Genomic DNA, 20,045 nt, shown 5'->3' with positions numbered 1-20,045 from the left:
GATCTGGTTTGAAGAAAGTTCCCAGAAACTCAGGGAACCAGAACTGAATACACAGACTCTCTCAGAAGAACCAAAAATAATCCGGCAGAATATAAACGCCGAGGAAAGCGTGTTTGTCTGCGAGAAGCCGGCGACCGGAGGATCAGGTGCAGCTCAGGCTGTAGTGAGGCCTGTGTGTGAGCGAGGGGGGGCAGCGTGGACAACTGTTGAACGTTTAAAACTGCTCCACAATGTGACGTTTCCACAGGTGTTTGAGGTACAATTCAGATCAAATGAAATCAAACTTTATTTATATCGCAATTTTCCTACACAAAAGGTCCTTAAACTCAAGAAACGTAAACAATAAACAGATGGAAAAAACCAACACTACCATCCCAGACAATACCGAGTAACACATGACCATATGATTACAAACACATAATACCAACACAAGTCAATAAAGATTCACTAATGTCATGCATTTCTGTCTCCAAATGACTGATGAGAAGCAAGTTGTTCTGGAAAACTAACAATGTGTAACTAGTCTTAAAACATTGTACAAAAGTGATAGATGTGTGTTTCATTGGCCAAGCTTGTTTTGCCAAATTATTGGTAGCTCAAAGTTTAAAGCTGAGTTAATCAATGACTTGTCAACTATTCATTTAATCACCCAAATATTGATGGCAGAATAACAAAAAAAATAAAAAGGTGAATATTTACTTGTTATTTTATGCCTAAATGAGAGTAAGCTGTATTTCTTGACTTGTGGACCAACTAGTCTTGTACTTTAAGAATAACTGATTGAACACAAAACTGATCATTTAATGAAGACAATAATCGACGGATTAATCAAAAATAAAATGAATCGTTGTCTCACCATATACATTTTTTTTTTTTTTATTTATATTTTTTTTCTCAATTAAATTATTTTTAACAATATCATTATATCGATTTCAACCATATTGCCTAGCCATAGCTTTGAGTACACAGAACGAAAAATGAAGCACATTTGTCTTTACTTTAAATCAATGCAGTATAGTATTTATCAAACAGCAGTGTGTGAGTGTGTGTGGTTGGGGGAAGTTGGCAGTTGAAGATATTATCAACGTCATATCAGTCAGACAGTTGGGCTATTATTATCATTACTATTATTATTATTGTTATGATAATGCAACGTTGACAGTGATGTAATGCTAAATAACACATGCCCAGTACGGTGAAGGAAACCGTTGAGTTGATTGAGAACGTTTTCTTCACATACAAAGTGATGTTGCACAGCACTGATTCTGAAGTCAAAGGTTTTCAGGATTAGACACACACGTTGTTATGCTTCATATGTTTCAACGCTTCTTTTTCAGTGATTTAAAAAAAGCTTCCTCATGATCTCTGATAACTATACTGTTTGGTTTTGGAAGCCAAGATTTGTCTGCTTGGTGCGGCAGTAAAATAATGAAAGAAATGTGGGCACAGCTGCAGCTGCACGCACGCACGCACACACACACACACACACACACACACACACACACACACACACACACACACACACACACACACACACACACACACACACACACACACACACACACACACACACACACACACACACACACACACACACACACACACACACACACACACACACACACACACACACACACATAGTATCACGAGTCCAGAGGAGAGAGAGTGGATCGATCCAAAGACAGTGGGTCTGGTTGATATCTCCGCTCCTCCCTCTCTCCTTCTTCTCTTCTGCTCGCTTTTCCAGTTTTTCTCTGTCTGTTCTGTCTCTTTTCTGCGGCTTCACTTTTTTCTTTCCCTTTTTCCTTCTTTCCTTTCTTCCTCTCCTCTGTTTTTCTCTCCCTTGTCTACACGCACACACACATGCGCTCGCACGCGCGCGCGCACACACACACACACACACACACACACACACACACACACACACACACACACACACACACACGGAGTAATGAACACCTCAAAATCCAAGGCACGATCTTGCTATGGCCTAGTTTTAAAGGTCCCATGTCATGGCCCATTCCACTGATCATAATTCCATTGTTGAGGTCTACTAGAATAGATTTATACTGTGCAATTTTCCAAACTCACATTGGTTTCGCATACAGCATCTCTGTAAAGTATGTGTATTCACTCTCTCCACTAAACGGCTCGTTGCAGCTCTTGCCCCCCCCTCCCTGTGAGCCCAGTGTGCTCCCATTGGTCGGGACCAGTCTGGAATCACAACTCTAGCTATTTTTAACTGTGTTTAATTGTAGGTTGAGTTTGTGAATTGCTACTCGATAACATTTTAATATTGGAAAAATGTGTTGAGTAAGAGTGAATTACATTAGTTTAGTTAAAGCTTTCAAATTAAATAGTTTCGGGATCAGCACCAAATCAGTTTGATTGGTACAAGTAATCAAAAATTGAAATCATTTTCATCCTAATTTATATTCTGGTGGTTGTTTTATTTTTCTTCTGTTGACACGGTTTATGTGAGGTTGTTTCTTCTTCTCTTGGGCAGTGTGGTGAAAACGTTCAAAATGTGATATTATTTCTTAGTGCCCACATGCGACAGTATTTACATTCACCTACAGATATCTCAGCGAAATGAATGTGAATACCAATAAGAGTTTCTCCTAATCAGTTGAGAGGAGTTGGGGGGTTATCCCCTTATTTAAAAAACATCACTTTTATGGATTTTTATTTAACATTCAATTGGACTTTTTGCGCAGCGCTCTTTTTACCTCCACATCAACCTGGTGTGTGGTGAGGAAAGATGGCAAATTACAAATCAGTCCGAATAATCTCTTTTGCTGGACTCCTCCTGCTCAATCAGTGCAGATCTTCTAAATCTCAGACCCACTACAGTAGGGTCTCCACTCAAACACAATAAAGTGCAGTTTGAATAATCATTGTCCAGCTGCTCAGTCTTTGTTTACGTGTTTTTTCCGGCATTTCCTTCGCTAAATGGAAGGGCTAAATGCAGTTTGTATTGATCCATTAGGTGGCCATCAGCTTATTGATCCCACTCTGACCTGATCGAAGTTTGGCCAGTGTGTCGATTGATTAAATGATAATTGCGTGTGTGCGTGTGTGTGTGTGTGTGTGTGTGTGTGTGTGTGTGTGTGTGTGTGTGTTCTCTGCAGGCGAGGCTGTGGGAGGAAAAGGAAAGGGACCCCCATGAAAGTCTTTCTTACACACACCGAGGAAGAGTGTGTGCCTGAACGCAGCTTCAGCCCAGGTGTGTATTTCTGTGTGTTGGCTTGCCATATTCTTCTTGCCTTTGTGTGTGTGTGTGTGTGTGTGTGTGTGTGTGTGTGTGTGTGTGTGTGTGTGTGTGAACCTGTGTGTGTGTGTGTGTGTGTGTGTGTGTGTGTGTGTGTGTGTGTGTGTGTGTGAAGCTGTGTGATTGGTATGGGGGTGGAACGTGTGCAAGTGAGTGTGACCTACTTTTGTGTCTGTGTGTGTGTGTGTGTGTGTGTGTGTGTGCGTGCGTGTGTGTGCGTGCGTGCGTGTGTGCGCTTCAATGTTCCTCTGTGTGTGTTCTTCAGGAGATGAGGTGATGACCTGTGTGTGTGTGTGTGTGTGTGTGTGTGTGTGTGTGTGTGTGTGTGTGTGTGTGTGTGTGTGTGTGTGTGTGTGTGTGTGTGTGTGTGTGTGTGTGTGTGTGTGTGTGTGTGTGTGTGTGTGTGTGTGTGTGTGTGTGTGTGTGTGTGTGTGTGTGTGTGTGTGTGTGTGTGTGTGTGTGTGTGTGTGTGTGTGTCCAAGCATACTTGTATTTAATCCTTTTATACTGACTGTTGCTCTCAGGTGATCGTAAAGAAGCAGCAGTGAACCAACGGCCGGACGGGCCTTTCTACAACGCAGAGCTTGCTCCTCACGACTGGTCAGTACACAATTGTGTAGTTTTTTGGGCAGAATAAATAAATGTTATTTAATTTATTTAGAGATAGGAAAAAGCTGATGACTAAATGACCTGCTTCTCGTGGCCGATACTAAGATAACTAAGGCATGTTTGAACAAAAATGGATGATTTACTAGTCTGTATTACCTCTATACTTTTTTGTAAAGTATATCAAAAAACTTGAATTGCAGCCTTATTTTCTTCCTCTGAAACTATGAAAAAATGCTCTGTGGTAACAACATTAGTTGTTACGTTCGATCTTCTTCTCTTTGTTTATTTGTTGTTCTTTTTACTGATACATATCACCACCTATTGTACCTAGTGTGCAGACGCTGCACTAAACAGTATGTGGTTTTTGTTGACAAAAAGGATTTGTCTAAAGGCTTCTTCTTTTATTTGGCTTTTAGACTTAGCTTTGTCTAAGAGCAGCACTTCTGAATCTTTCCTCATCACTCTCCAAATCTGTTGGTTTTCATATAATCAGGCTGATTTAAAAAAAATGTTGTTAAATATATGAAAATGTCGGATAGTCAAATGAGCAGCACTGTGAGGGCGAGGAAATCCCTGCCCTGCAGCTCTGGCAGGAGCTGGTGTGTGGATTCTCACTGATAGATTTACACTTCATCCGAGCATCCCCACAGCTAGAAGACGGTAAATAAAATACATCATAACAATAGTGCTGTTGTTCTTCTTCATATACCTTGATTAAGAAGCACCATTGCATCAGGTAATTTAAGAGCGATGGATATTAAAGCCACTACCAACCTATAACGATGGTTAATTACCACATCAATCACATCACCAGGACCGCCTTTTTCCACCTCAAAAACATTGCCCGACTCTGCCCATCACTCTCCTCTCTCTGCTGCTGAAACCCTGATTCATGCATTCATCACTTCACGACTCGACTACTGCAATAGCATCCTCTACGGCATACCATCCAACCTCCTCAATAAACTCCAACATATACAGAACTCTGCTGCCCGCCTCCTCACCCACACCCACTCCCGAGACCACATCACTCCCTTCCTCCAGAACCTCCACTGGCTCCCCGTCCGTCAAAGAATCAACTTCAAAGTCCTCCTCATTACTCACAAAGCCCTCAACAATCAGGCCCCCCCCTACCTCACAGACCTGCTGCACCACCACGCCCCTTCCCGCTGCCTCCGCTCATCAGAAGCCAACCTCCTATCCATCCCACATCAATCACCGGACCTGGGGGGACAGAGCCTTCTTGGTCGCTGCCCCCTCCCTCTGGAACTCACTCCCACAACCCATCAGAGACTGCCCTGACCTCACCACCTTCAAAACACTTACAAAAACTCACCTCTTCAATCTGGCTTTTAATGTGTGATTGTTTTTGTGTTGCTTGATTTTAATTTGACTTCAACTATATTTATTTGTTGTTCTTTTCACTATCTTTGTAAAGCGACTTTGAACACCTGTAAAAGCGCTAACAAAATAAATCTATTATTATTGTTATTATTGTAATTTATTCTTTTTCTGAATAAGTTATGAATCATTCATGCAAAAAAAGATTTAAAAAAAAAACCTCCACATTTTTCCAGATCCCAATGTCAAATCTCCTTAACAAGAATACGAAGAAGTGTAAAAAACAAAACAAATATATTTGAATTTACAATCAATTATAACAGAAAAGAAAAAAACACTAGGATAAATAAATAACCTTTTTGTCAGCTTAATGAATCCAACAATGAATGAACAAAAAAACAACTGCATTATATTGTCTGATGAAGGTGGTGAATCTAACCTTTCTCCTCACCTCCAGCTCTCCATCAGCTCAGACTCATGATAAAGTCTCCTCCGGACCCCGGACTGGCTCCTGCTCTCCGTCTACCCCAGCTGCTGCGGCCTCCTCTGCCCCCCCCGCACCGGCCCCCTCTTTGTCCCCCGCCTCCACGGCCCCGGCAGCACCCACCGCCTCTGCTCCGGCTCCAACAACCAGCCCGTACCCCCCCTCTCCTAACTGCCGCATCCGAGAGGTCCACTGTGGCAGCCAGGTGCGTCTGGTGGTCATTGCCATCCGAGACATCACCAAGGGGGAGGAGATCACTGTGGACTATAGCCTGACGGAGTGGGGGGAGAACCTGGTACGTGCCTTTGAAAACTGATACACACACCACACACCACACACACACACATGTCTCTGAAATGTCACGACACACCAAAGTAGACTTTTAAACCTGCTGTTTTGTGACGTGTCGTGAATTTAGATTGTTCTTGCTGATAGATTAAGGTAGACAACCTGAACAACCCTCTGATATTTCCCGTGCAGCTAGTGTAAAGAAGTTGGAGAACATTTTTTACATAATTTCATCTGAAATCAAGTGTTGAAATTGAAAAGCAAACCTGACTCACCATTTTACACACATGGAAGCCTCAATAGACCTGAACACAATCCATCCACAAGACATTATGTTTCTGATTAAGCAGAGCTACATGTAAGCTCTCGCACTTATTTCAATTTGTTCTCAATCTTACCTAAACTTAAACCTATTGGTTAACTAATTTGAAGCTCACATTTTTGTTAATTCTGATCCAAAACCTGCAACTTCGGCCAAGAAATAATCTCACTTTTGTTCACCTGTCTGTCCTTGTCTACTACATCAAGTATAAAGATACATTTTATACACTCCATATGTCTGATAACTTCAGGTACACAACCGTATGTGCTTTCACCAGTGTTGGGCAAGTTACTTTTAAAAAGTAACTAGTAATAGTTATAGTTACTGCTCTCAAAAAAGTAACTAGTTACTTTATTAGTTACTAAATTATAAAAGTAACAAGTTACTTTACTTTAAAAATAATAACAATACAAATATGTATTGGTGGTGGGCGTTGCCATGTATGTGTGTGTGTCTGTGTATTTTCCCCATAAGGCAAGACCCGCCCAACTCTGTCTCTGATTGGCTTACCCTGAAATGTTACCCCGCGTTAACCAATCATCACTCCTCTCTGGTTACTTTCACTTTTCCATGGTACCGTGAGTGTATTCGCCTGTAAGTTACATCCGCAGGGAGATTCGGTTCAGTTGGATCACATAATGTAACGTAGTAACGCACCCATTTAAATCACAGTAACTATAACGGCGTTACTGAATGGGAATAGGTAACTAGTAACGTTATTAGTTACCGCAAAAGGTAGTTGCGTTACAGTAACGCGTTAGTCCCAACACTGGCTTTCACACACTGCTGATCAGCTTCACACACACACACACACACACACACACACACACACACACACACACACACACACACACACACACACACACACACACACACACACACACACACACACACACACACACACACACACACACACACACACCACACACACACACACACACACACACACACACACACACACACACACACACACACACACACACACACACACACACACACACACACACACACACACACACACAGACAGCTGGACACACTAAGCAAGGCATGGGGTTACCATGGTGATGGTTGAGCTCCACTTCTCACTCCACCTATAGTGCTTTAGCAACAGTAACCATGGTTATACCAAGACATCTGCTCCTTTAATGGATGTCACTTCATCGGATAAATGTTCTCAACAAAATGATGATAAGAGAATCCGTTTAAGGAAATGAAATTGACAGCAGAGGTTGAGGTGAGGCCTCGTTTGCTCACAGCCATATAATTATATGTTAAAGTTGGAGCAGACATGTTTTTGGTTTGATCCATCAGTATGGACTAAATGGTGATTATACACAGTAATGGTTGTAGGATAATGACGCTATCAGAGTTCACATTGTTCCCTTAAACATTTCTGTCTGCCAGCTGGTGTGAACTCCTGGGAAAATATAGACTCAGTTAACGGGATAAAGGAAGTGTGTCAAGCGATTCTCAATCAAAACAGGAAAAATATAGCACTTTGTTTTCCACCTGAGGCCGCTAATATAATGTGTCCTCACCACGCCATACGCTTATTTGAATATTGTTTAGTCCTAAAAATATGATTTGGCTGCAGGCAGAGGAGCTGTGGACTGTGATTACTCTGAGCGCATAAGGAGCAAAACATAATATAATATATTTGAAGTTAATCTTGGCTTTTTCCTCTAATGGTCTGAAAGTTGCTAAATGTGTCGCTAAATCAATAGGCTCTGAAAAAAAACTGAAAGCAGTCAGGTTCACTTTATGACAGCTTCACCAACAATAATACCACATAGAAACACTAGGGGGCGGAAAGTGACAACGTTTCAATGTATTCCAACCTTAAGCAATGTGTTTAGCTCACACAGTGTTTGAGAATATCCAATCTTTTCCTGTTTGTTTGGTTTGTCAGTGAGTTTGAGTCCTTATGGTCCTCTGTGCTGATGACCTGCAGTGGACGGGTGTCGTCCTGCTCTCTGATTGACAGCTGAGGCTGATAGCAACAGTAACTAACAGTGTGCTGGTTTTAACGTGACTGCTTTGTGTCCCACAGAGTTTCCGTGGTCCTGCGTCTCCAGCACAACACGAGTGTATCTCCGACAGTGAGAATAACAATAATATCAAAAAGGTAAGAGAACACACACTTTTCCCTAAAAGCACAGTTAGACTGACAAAACATCCGTTTTACTAATTTAAGAAGTGACCATTAGACAATGAACACTGTTAATTGCACACAACCTGCTCCCTTCTAAACAGTAGACACAGCTAGTGATCAGCTGGTGAACATAATGAGCTTTTAACTAGTTCCCCATATTCATGATATTCAGATAATGATCATGTCATTGTGCTTTGGAAACCTTTCCATCTTCATCAAAAAATAAAATCTGTGATTGTCACTCTATTAAAACAGCGGTATTTGGAGGTCAACTACATTTATTTCTGTTTGCAAAGAATCAACCTACACTGTTTAAGAGACTATTTTAAATATAGTGAATACATGCATTGCATTTGATAATGAATTATGCTATGCAGTAAGCTTCTCACAACGATTACTCCCTATCACTGTGCTGTAAAAAGCAGCACTGATTCTGAGCAAACTGAGTATTAGTGAGTAAATGTAGATGCGGTTGTAATGCGCCACAGTGCCTGCAGGATGCCACCTGTCTGGATGTGGGTGGACACCACTAATGTTGGACTCAACATAATCATTATAATACAGTTTTACTCCCCCTGTTCTGGATAATTGTTTTATTATGTGTAATAATGATTCAACATATCATCAGCTTTAACTCATTATAGTAAAGCAGCATACAGTAAGTAACCTGCTTATGCTGTCTGCTGTTTGCCACACATGCTGTGCCGACACATGCAATAAACACCACTGATTCTCTAGCCGGTCATTCATTTTTGCTTATTGCTTTAAAATGAAAGAACTCTCCCGACTGTGCATCTAATTACACTGATCCAGTTTGTAGCATGGTGGGTAGTTAGATTAAAGATCCCAGTGGTTTACATTGACCACTGTGGGAATCAGGGACCAGACTTCAGGAACACAAATCTGGATTCAAATAAGAAAAAGAAAATATATTGGAAAAGTATTTTATGATATATTTTGTATTATGTTAATTTTTGCATTGAACACTCTCTGAATACTTTAAAGGTCACCTATTGTGCAAAACCCACTTTTTCATGTTTCGGTCTGTGTAAAGAGATTCTGAAAGTTTCAGGAAAAAAGATATTCTCACTTTTTGTCCTGATCCATTTCTATAAAAACCTGAAAATGAGCTGATGATCTGGGCGTAGGGAGTGGCTCCTTATTTTCATCGAAACCAACAGACACAGAATCAGCACTTTTGAAACAGGGCTGAAACAGAGGGGTTTATGGGATGCTACAATGATCTGTTTGGTATTTAAACACTTCAGAGACATGTTTTGAATAGACCTGAGATCTATTCTATATCGATGAAAAACAGTATATAGGGCACCTTTAAAAACACCTCCGGACATCAGGTGACATGTTCTTTTTTTCACTTCCCTTTCTCTCTGTCTCACTTCCAGGAGGAGGAGCCTCTCTCCGTGTCAGCCCAGCATCGGCAGCAGGAGTATGTCACCCCCTCATGGTCCCTCTCCCCCTCCTCCTCCCCCATCTCCCACTCTGACGCCAGTGACTCAGACTCTGCAGAAGAAGACAACGCCAGCCCCCGCGGCCGGGCACAACAGCGGCGCAAGAAGAGGCGCAACACCCCTTCAAAGATAAAGACCCCCCATCGGACACTAGCCGGGCGGTCTTCCCTGGCTTCGCCCAACAGCATTCCTCCTCACAACCGCCCGCTTTCTTCATCCCACCCTCCAGCGCAGTCCTCTCCTCCCTCCTCCTCTTCTGCTAAGCCTGTGTTCAAAGCTCCGGCTCCACATGGCTCTATCACCAAAGGCATCAGCAGCGCAAACACCCCCAGAGGCGTGTCCATAGACGCCATGCGGCAAACCTGCGAGCACTGCGGACGTCACTTCCGCTCCCTGGGCCGCCACTTGGATAAACACCATTCCCACCAACCAGAAGTGTGCTCCGCCCTCGTGGAGCGCTACACACAAATGCCCCGTCTGCATCCACAGAGCACAAACCCTCCCACCGCGCACACACACTCTCCGCAGGACTCAAAGTCGCCACTGAGCGAAAGACAGAGTTCAGAACTTCCGCAGATTGGCGCCCAGGACCTCTCCATGCCTCCGCCCACTCTCACAGCAGCTAACCAATCCCCTGCCTCCTCTGGGAGAAACTCCACCTCTCCGGTGCTGACTCCTCCACAAGGACAGAGCGCCGTGCCGGTGTCCGTGCTGAAAAGAAGCCCCCCCCCTGTGGCTGTGACACAGTCCATGAGGGGATCAATGGGGATGATGGAGACGGAAAGACAGGGGGAGGACGGAGAGATAGAGGAGGAGGAAGATGATGTGGAGGTCGTGGAGATAAAGAGGCCCAAGGAGGAGGAGGAAGATCTTGAGATGGTATGCCCTCAGCAATTCATCAGCAATTTGGCCAAAGAGATGGAGCCACCAAAAGAAGAGGAGGAGGAGGAAGAAGAAGAAGAAGAGGAGAATGGAGTGATGGAGGTGGAAGATGAAAGTGGGACAGACGAGAAGGACAAGGATTTGATGAGGTAACTTTACGACTTTTCCTTCTTTGTGAGCAAATCTGTAGGATGATTATTTTATAATACATCACTTTGTTTACAAAGTGAATTGTCCAACCAACAGTCCAAAACCCAAAGAAGTATAATTTACTCTCATGTTTTACAAAAAACCATCAAACTCTCAAATGTCACATGCTTAAACAAGTGATCCACATTTTGGTTTATAAAGGTTATCATTGAATTATTAGAACATTTGCAGATAATCAAAAGAATTGTTATTTGCACAGATATCATCTAATATTTCCCCTCTTGCCGGAATCTGTTGTTACATGTTAGCTCGTACTTTAAAACATTGACACAGTTGGACTGTAGGATACTGTAACAAAGCATTAAGTTGTTCCAAGTTATTTGAACTAACACTATAAGAATGAATAACTAACCCCATGTTCACCACCTCTCTTCCTCCAGTGGTTCGGGGCGTCACCACATGCTGCCCCTCCTCTCGTCCTTGTCCTCTCTGGTGCTGTACCTCCGGCGGCTGCAGCACTCTGCCTTCCTGTCCCTGTCCCGGCAGCTGCAGTCGGCCGAGGCCTGGCGCCTGCTGTGCCACTCCAGCCTGGCCCTGCTCATCCTGTACAACCGCCGGCGTGAGTGTGAGGTCTCCAAGCTTTCCATCACAGAATACCACGCTCGCATCACTCCCCAGGTCCCGGTTCCTGTCCCACCGGGGGCCCCGCCTGCTCTCACTCCCTTAGAGGCCTCCCTGTCCCCCTTCGAGCGTCTGGTGCTTCCCCACCTCCCCAGAGTCGGGGTCCAGGGTAAACGAGGAAGAGTCCAGCCCCTCATCCTCCCGCCTCACTGCGAGCCCTGCCTGGAGCTCCTCCTGCAGACGCGGCAGGAAGTGGGAGTCGACCCCGCAAACCCGTATGTCTTCGCCAGGCCATACCACTCCCCCGCCACGCCGCTGCGAGGCACCGACCTCCTCCGCAGCCTGGCCCGCTCGAGTGGCACCCGCAACCCCCGAGCCCTGACCCAGACCAGGGTCCGCCGGCAGGTTGCCATCCTGACGCAGCTGCTGCTCCTGGGAGAAGGAGAGGAGCCCGGGCAGCCTGGAGGCAGCGCTGTGGAGAGGCTGGAGCACTTCCTGGAGAGGGAGTACCATGTGACACAGAACTGTGCTGGAATTGGACAAGACCCAGGCCTGATGGGCAGAGTGGGCAGAGTGGTGCTCTGCGGAGAGAGAGATGGAGTTCTCTTCAGAGGAATGAGCCTGAACCACATCTGCCTGGAACTGGACGGTGAGTTTTTCTAATTGAATGTGTCTGTTTCTGTGGTCCAAAGCACGCTGTCTCTTCCCTTCCTTCATGGTGTCAAACATCCCCCGGCTGGAAGAGGATTGCAAACCTTCTTCCAGTTTTGAAGGATGTTTTTCTGTGTGTTGACAAGCTGTTTGTTAAGGAAGAAGCAAAGCAGTGACAGATTGTTCTTCTACCTTCTCTCCTCCTCTCCAGTAATGTCAGGGAACTCTGCAGACTCGTACTCGGAGGGAGAGTCTGAAGGGGAGCAGACGAAGGAGAAGCCCGACGCACCCCCCCCTGCCCCTGTCCCTGCCCCTGCCCCTGCTCCTGCTCCTGCTCCTGCTCCCACCCCTACACCTACCCTGCTGTATGTCAGGAAGGGCAAGAACAACGGGCGGGTGGGCCGACCTAAGAAGCTGAAGAACAGCCAGCCAGCCCTTCCATCTGCTCCACCTTCTTCCACACACCACAGCCGGGACTCAGGACAGCCCAAATCAGGTTTGTTAAGGTTTTAATAATAGGTGTAGTTGCCAAATAATGATTTACCAAAACAAAGGAATGTAAATAAAGATACGGTGCATGTGAGATTTAAATGTACACTGCATTTATGTCCAAATAACCCCAAAATAGACTCAATACAAATTATAATGTTGGAAAAAGTGGAAAAGAAAAGAATAATATATTTGTGTGTGGACAAAAGTAATACAAATATAGTTTTTATGACACACTATACTTTGACTTTTGACTCTATGACTTTTTAAATGATATAAAATACTATAACAATGCTAAGTCATAAATAAAACTATAGCGTATAGTAGTTAAATTAACTTTAAATGGTTAGCTGGTTGATCTAGTTAAACCAAATCTACGAAACATCTGAACTCAAGGTCAAGTGGCCATGGTATGCAAGTTATAAAACACTGTGAGGTGTATCTGTAAAAAAGACTGATGATAATGTGTTTTAGGAAACTATGCAGGAATCTAAAAAGCAGATCTTAAAGTTATACATATATATATATATATATATATATGTAGACTGTGAGCAGTGGTGGGGGTCAATGAGAGGTATCACTTGCATCGTGTAAAATGACAGAAGCTGTTGACACACATGTTCACGTTTCCTCTCATCTCTCCTGTGTAGGAAAGCGAGGCGTCCTGAAGCGTCCCTGGTCAGAGGCGGAGCGGGCTGCGGTCGAGGAGCACCTCACCCAGAACATCACGGATCTCCGGGTCCCCGCGAAGGCTGACTGCGAGCGCTGCCTGCAGCAGTGCCCCCTGCTGGTCAGCAACCACCGCGACTGGAGGGCCATCAAGTTCTACTGCCACAATCGCATTCAGCTGCTGAAGAAAAACCAGCGTCGGGAAATCGAGCCCCTGGCCCTCATTGTCTGCTGAGAGGAGAGAGGGTTCGGGGAGGCATCAGAGCAGATTCTCAAATGGTACCCTGCTCCCCAGCAAATGCACTAGTCTTGAGAGGACGGTCCTAAAAGTTTCACTTCTCGTAGCCTGGTTTGGTTCTGACACGGCTTTTTCATTTGACACATGATGGCGTTTTTTTATTTGAGCCACACAAGAACAGAAATCTGAATTCACTTTTTTTGCTGCTCTACTTTAAGGTCTTAAAAAAATGACACTAGAGTCTTCACAATGCTCCTCGTTTGAGGGACTTGTCAAAAGCGGAGCACTGTGACGGGTCCCGTTTGAGACTTGCGTTGGGGGACTTCAGAGACCATGACACTTGCTCGTGATTTGTTGTACATGGACAATTTCTTTATCTCCTTCCAAAACCCATACACTAAAAGGAAATGTAATCAAAGTAGGCAGTGGAGCCTCACAGTGTTGCTGAACGTCGTGAAGTAGCATTAGTGTTCCATGCGCTCGGAGACGTACATAGGACAAATGGCCCGTGCTGGGGCCACATGTTTCTTAATAGTGACTATATAACTAGAGTAGGCAATACTACTGCTAAGACTAACCAGATCTTCTTATACAACTGACTGTAGTTCTGACAATGGTTTTATTATATTTGGACCATGTGAGGTACTTGTGGAGGAATTAGTTGCTGTATTGCAGTTTTTATGAAGTTTAAATTTAAAGTGGAACGCAGAGTTTCATTAGAGAGACAATTAAACGGCCGCAGAATGTTGTGAAATTACTTTTGGATACCTAAGATGTTTTGTTCAAATACAAAGTCCAGGAACATGAGGACTGTTTGGAAACCTGTTGCGCTCGACTCATTTTACCCAGAGGAACAGTTGTTTCTTGTTTCCTTTTGTTTTTGTCTTTTTTCTGCCTGTTGCACATTTGTTATTCAAAGCAGTAAAAAAGGTGCTTTAGGCCAATAAGCTGGATATCACTTTATATGTAGAGAGGAGATTTCCCATGGTTGTGTTAGAAGTTTATTAATAAGTGGGCATTTATCACAGAAGTGATTGTTCTGTCTCCACGTTTATTGCATTGTCTGTGATGTCCTTTCCATCGGTTATAGCTCCTCCTGTCCTGTCCCAGCAACACTACACGTTTTGCAGCTCCACCACATTTTTGGTTTATCTTCGGTGTCGCTTAAAATGTGCTTCCCATCGGACTAAAACCTCCATGGAATCTGAAGACAGATACTTGAAGTTATTTAAACCGTTTGCAGACTTGTTTATGTTCTTTCTTGCTCTAGCCTTGCCAGTTACATTGTACATAACAAATATATTATCATTATGCTAACTGGTTGTTCGTGCTAGACGATGTAGCTTTTTCCTTTCTGAGTTATTGCTATATGTAAATAAGCCTGTTTGTAAATAATCCTCAGAGAAACAAAGAAAAAACACAATGTATGACATGCCTTGGTTAATGTGTTATGTTTTTTCTTTTTTTATAAGTCTTATAAAAATGTAAAGCTCTACGTTTTGTGCTGTGGTTCTTTTTTTCCATAGCATTTATTCACAGTTCAGTTTGAAATGCTGTAGTGACTTGTATTGAATCACTTACATGTTTATCATGAATTTGACTGAAAATATGCTATTCATGACCAGAAACACATTATGTACAGTTTTTATATCCCACATGCAGTTCACTGTAAAGCCACTTGGTGGAGGTGTTGTTTCATAAACCATGAACAGTTTTGAGAAGAAAAAAAACAAAGACGTCCTGAGAATACAAATTCCTGGTAAAGTGGCGCATGTTCTGGTTGATAAATAATATTTTCCTGTGCTGGATGTGATTCATATAGATCACTGTGAATCATCCATAGATATTCTATCTGAGAAAGCAGCACAATGTTATTCAACTTTATGTTGCTACTTTGTAGAGGACTTTTATCAGAAGTCCCAGCTCCTTCGGATGAGATTACATTTAAATAGATCAAGTAATGTAATGTAATGTAGGATAAAATATGAGTTTTAATTATTCCCCACGGTCAAACATACTTGTTACAGCAGTTTAAGAGTATAAAAAACAAAACCAAAAGGAATACCGTTACAAATTAAAAAGGGAAAAGATAAAAAATAAAGCCATGTGCCTATAAACTAATTCCACTCATAAGAAACAAGATAACACTTAAAACAACAGCTATAAACATATGTTCACATTTTTCCTACACAAGTGAGCCATGATGTTTAATTAAAAATACACACACACACACACACACACACACACACACACACACACACACACACACACACACACACACACACACACACACACACACACACACACACACACACACACACACACACACACACACACACACACACACACACACACACACACACACACACACACACACACACACACACACACACACACACACACACATTGGAAGATGAACTGACTGCTGGAAAACTGGAACGACTTTTCTTCAGTCCTGTGTTTTGTGGTCCTATTTGATCATCTCAACAGTCCCCTCCAACAGGGGTCACTGTTCAAGCGGACACAGTTGAAGGGCTGGCGACAAATCTTATCCTAACATATTTGTTTCAAAGCCTATGACTCATACTATGTGGTTAACTTTCAAAGATGATTTCATTGCATGCGCTGAAAATCAGTACATTAAATGTTCCAGGATTGGAAGTGACTTTAAGTCACAGCAATTCAGAGAATTATGGCAATTTCCCTCTCAGTGGAAGTAGACTCTTCAGGCAACAGCAGTGCTTTAAGATAATTCCCCATGTCGACATGGCATCATGTTCAGTTATTTATACAATTCACACAGATACAAATGTCATGCTATAGAATAACATTCAGTGGACCAGGTTTTAAAGATGTATCCTCTGGGAATCATGGACGTCTATTTCAGATTTTGACTACCTACCGGGTGGATAGTCAAAAGGTCAAGGGGTCACCAAAGTCAAAATAATGCATTGATTGGGCATCATGGATATGTGCCTTTAATTTCATAACAATCCATCAAATATTTGCAGAGGTATTTCATTGTGAACCGTCTGGCACTGCCCTCCTTGAAGCACTCTGTAAGGGGGTTCACACTATCTAAATGTTTCCAAAATGGCAGCTAACTTTATTAAAATAATCTTTACTTTCAAATGTGCAAGTCTGTCAGAAGTTATAAAAGACAAGTAGGTTTTTCGAAAACTTGTTTCCTAGGGAAGCAAAACATTAACTCTTTTACCCATACCTTCTATTCTTTGGTTAAAAGATAATGGCAACTCCTTAAAACAGAAACATTGCCTGCAGTCACTTTTCAATGGTACTTTTCTTTGTTCTTCCCTGTTTTATGAGAGCAAGTTTAAACATGTTATTGTCCAAACAATCAATAGCTGCTGTTGTGTTTGTGGATTTTGTTTGGCACCTTTTATGGCAAGCCGATTTAGCTTTTATTCATTTCTGGAGGATATAAAAAATCTATTCTTACTAGTAATAATGTTTATTTCTGATATCAAAAATAGAATTTTAACTAGCTAGATTGCACATTTTTGGTATCATAAATTTAATTGTAACTAGTTGTAATATGTATGTCTATTAAAATCCTTTTTTTGATATCAGGAATTGAATTAAGTTATAATTACATTTTTATTTATAACTAGTAACAATTGAATTCTTGATATCAAAAAAGGATTTTGAACTAGTTCAAATTGTATTTCTCATATCAACAATTGAATTACTGATATCAGAAATTGGCATTTGAACTAGTTCAAATTCCAACTCCCATGCGATGCAAATCTCACAAGTTAAAATCGCATTTCTGATATCAGAAATAAACATTATTACCAGTAAGAATTTAATTTATGATATCAAGAATTCACATTCTTTCTAGTAAGAATGTATTTGTTGATATCCTCCAGAAGTGAATAAAAGCTAAATTGGCTTGCCATACCCGTCTGGTGTTGTCTCCGGACATGTGAGGCAAGGCAAGCTGGTTTAGAAAAGGGATCGATGGAACGTGATCAAACATACTATTTGAAGATCATGTAGCTCGTTTTGAAACTGTGTAGTGCTTGTCTGTCAAGTAGCCTGGGCAAAGGCATTTCATCCCACCAACTTCGCACACAACACTGCTGTTCAGTGTGACGGGTAGGCTACAATAAACCCTCCAATTGTGGGTTTTCAATGAGACTCCTTTAGCTAGACCTAGGCAACATGTATTTGTAGGGCCCGGTTCTGTCACCTTTACCTTAGCTTTCTTGTGGAGAGTAAGATGAAAAGATCAATATCACTCTCATGTCAGTAAATACGAAGCCACAGCAAGCAGCCGGTTAGCTTAGCATTAAGGTTCAAGGTTCTTTATTGTCAAACTAACATAGCTACAGAGTAATTATGTTGTTGAAAATCTTAGGTCACAGGCTTCTCCAACAATGCAACACAATTAAGACAAACATGCGAAAACAGCTAGCCTTTAAAAAGTGATACAATCTAGCCTACTTACTAACAACTCTTTAGCTCACTAACTAACACATTATATCCTGATTGTTTAATACGTACAAAAAACAAAGAAGTAAATATGACATTTAATGTTAAACAAGGGTTGTGTGCTATGTACCATCGCAACAGAGCCAAGTTAGCTGTTTCCTACTGTTGCAAAATGTATGCTAAACTAAGCTCCCATGCTTCATTATTTACTGCACTTAACAAGGGTGGTATTTATCAAACTCCTGGCTAGGAAAATAATAGGTTTACTTCCTAAAATGTTTCCATCAAGATTGCCTGGAGTTACTTTACTTTCAACTTGGCCTCTTGCTCTTAATTAAATGTGTTTACTGGCTGTGGTTATTATCTTATCATATCAATCTTGGTAGTTGATTAAAAGAGAAATGTTCATCCTTTTCCCTCCACATTTAATAACTGTTTATCGCAGGCTTGTTCCCCCAGGATGATCAGACACATTATTTTTGATTTCACCTCATACTGGGAAAACAACAATAATTGTCATTGTCATTGTGATGACTAAATCTACATTACAAATCATGGGTTTCTATTCAAATCCATTGCAATGATGAATGGATAGCTGCAGTGCAATTTGACAATACGCTCAGCTGGACGAAGAAATACTTTAATGAATAAGTCCTGCTTGCTGTGCTCTGTGTGCTACAGTGACAGGGACCCTGTTTTATAACTTGCCTAATCTGCAGAATTTATTAATATTTTTGGATTTTCTGAACCACCAGGACTGCCCAGCAAGGTTTCTCATCTTTGGTCCAGAGTGTCAGGAGCTTAAGAGCGGCTTTGCTCAACTGACTGACTGCAGGCTCTGAATATATTATTGTTGCCTCAGATTCATTTAATGCCTTAAGGCTTAGGTGGATGTGGACAGGCTATTTACTGTATGCACCTCGGTCTACTCATGTCAGTTAATTAAGAGATATCATCTTATTGTTACATTCCTTGATCACACACTCACACACACACACACACACACACACACACACACACACACACACACACACACACACACACACACACACACACACACACACACACACACACACACACACACACACACACACACACACACACACACACACACACACACACACACACACACACACACACACACACACACACACACACACACACACACACACACACACACACACACACACACACACACACACACACACACCGTTTTTCTTCAGACTCAGGCTGCCAGTATAGGGAACTCCACAGTTTGACATCTCTCCACTTGCCAAAGGCATGAAAGCAGGGTGGCTAACTTTCCAAACAGCCGCTCCTTCCTTCAGGCACACATCACAGCACTCTGCTCACACCCTGCCATGTAGACCCAGCTAGACCTTTTGGAAATCAATAAGATTGGACAACAAAAGGAACAATAGTTCTCCATCAGAAATAACAAAGGCTTCAGTCTTTCCATTTCATTCCTGTTTATATGTAAATTATTGCTGTTATATGTTCTGTTCTGATATTCAGTGCACAATTCAACCTTTGGAAAAGCATAGATTCATTGTCTTATTTAAAAATGTGGATGGGAATACATATATTTATCAGTGTGCAGTGTTTTGGTAGTTTGTGCTTGTCTCGTAGGTTTGACTAACTGTTTGGCCAAGATGAATGTTGGTAATGGAGACTGTATGAAAAATGTAGCTTCAGTATTGACAGTTGCTTGTTAGCAATACAAACTGTAATTGTAAGAAGTTGTTTGGCTACAGGCAAAGTCTCGCCAATGTATGATGTCCTTTATTGTTTTATGTTTCATGTGGAACCTATATGCTGCAGGTCTCCCTTGAAAAAGAGATCTATGATCTCAATGGGATCAATCTGATTAAATAAAGGTTTGAAATGAAATGAATGATTTTATTTCAAGCCATAAAAATAACTTGAATAGGCTGTTACGTACTGCGTTGGACTG

The 20,045-nt window shown here is 42.1% G+C and overlaps 1 protein-coding gene across 1 annotated transcript; it reads left to right on the top strand.

Moving 5' to 3' along the window:
- Positions 1-6: 6 nt before the first annotated feature.
- LOC117444997 (uncharacterized) lies at positions 7-15,131 on the top strand. The gene is made up of 9 exons (XM_034080397.2): positions 7-256; positions 3,132-3,226; positions 3,796-3,871; positions 5,679-6,000; positions 8,366-8,440; positions 9,871-10,967; positions 11,409-12,238; positions 12,452-12,736; positions 13,380-15,131. The coding sequence occupies exons 2-9, from the start codon at positions 3,166-3,168 to the stop codon at positions 13,631-13,633; spliced, it is 3,000 nt and encodes a 999-aa protein (XP_033936288.1). The 5' UTR covers positions 7-256; positions 3,132-3,165; the 3' UTR covers positions 13,634-15,131.
- Positions 15,132-20,045: the final 4,914 nt, after the last annotated feature.

This window comes from Pseudochaenichthys georgianus, chromosome 1 (genome assembly GCF_902827115.2).
Source record: "Pseudochaenichthys georgianus chromosome 1, fPseGeo1.2, whole genome shotgun sequence".
NCBI lineage: Eukaryota > Metazoa > Chordata > Actinopteri > Perciformes > Channichthyidae > Pseudochaenichthys > Pseudochaenichthys georgianus.
Note: the sequence above shows the minus strand (reverse complement) of the source record. Positions and strands in the feature narration are given on the sequence as shown.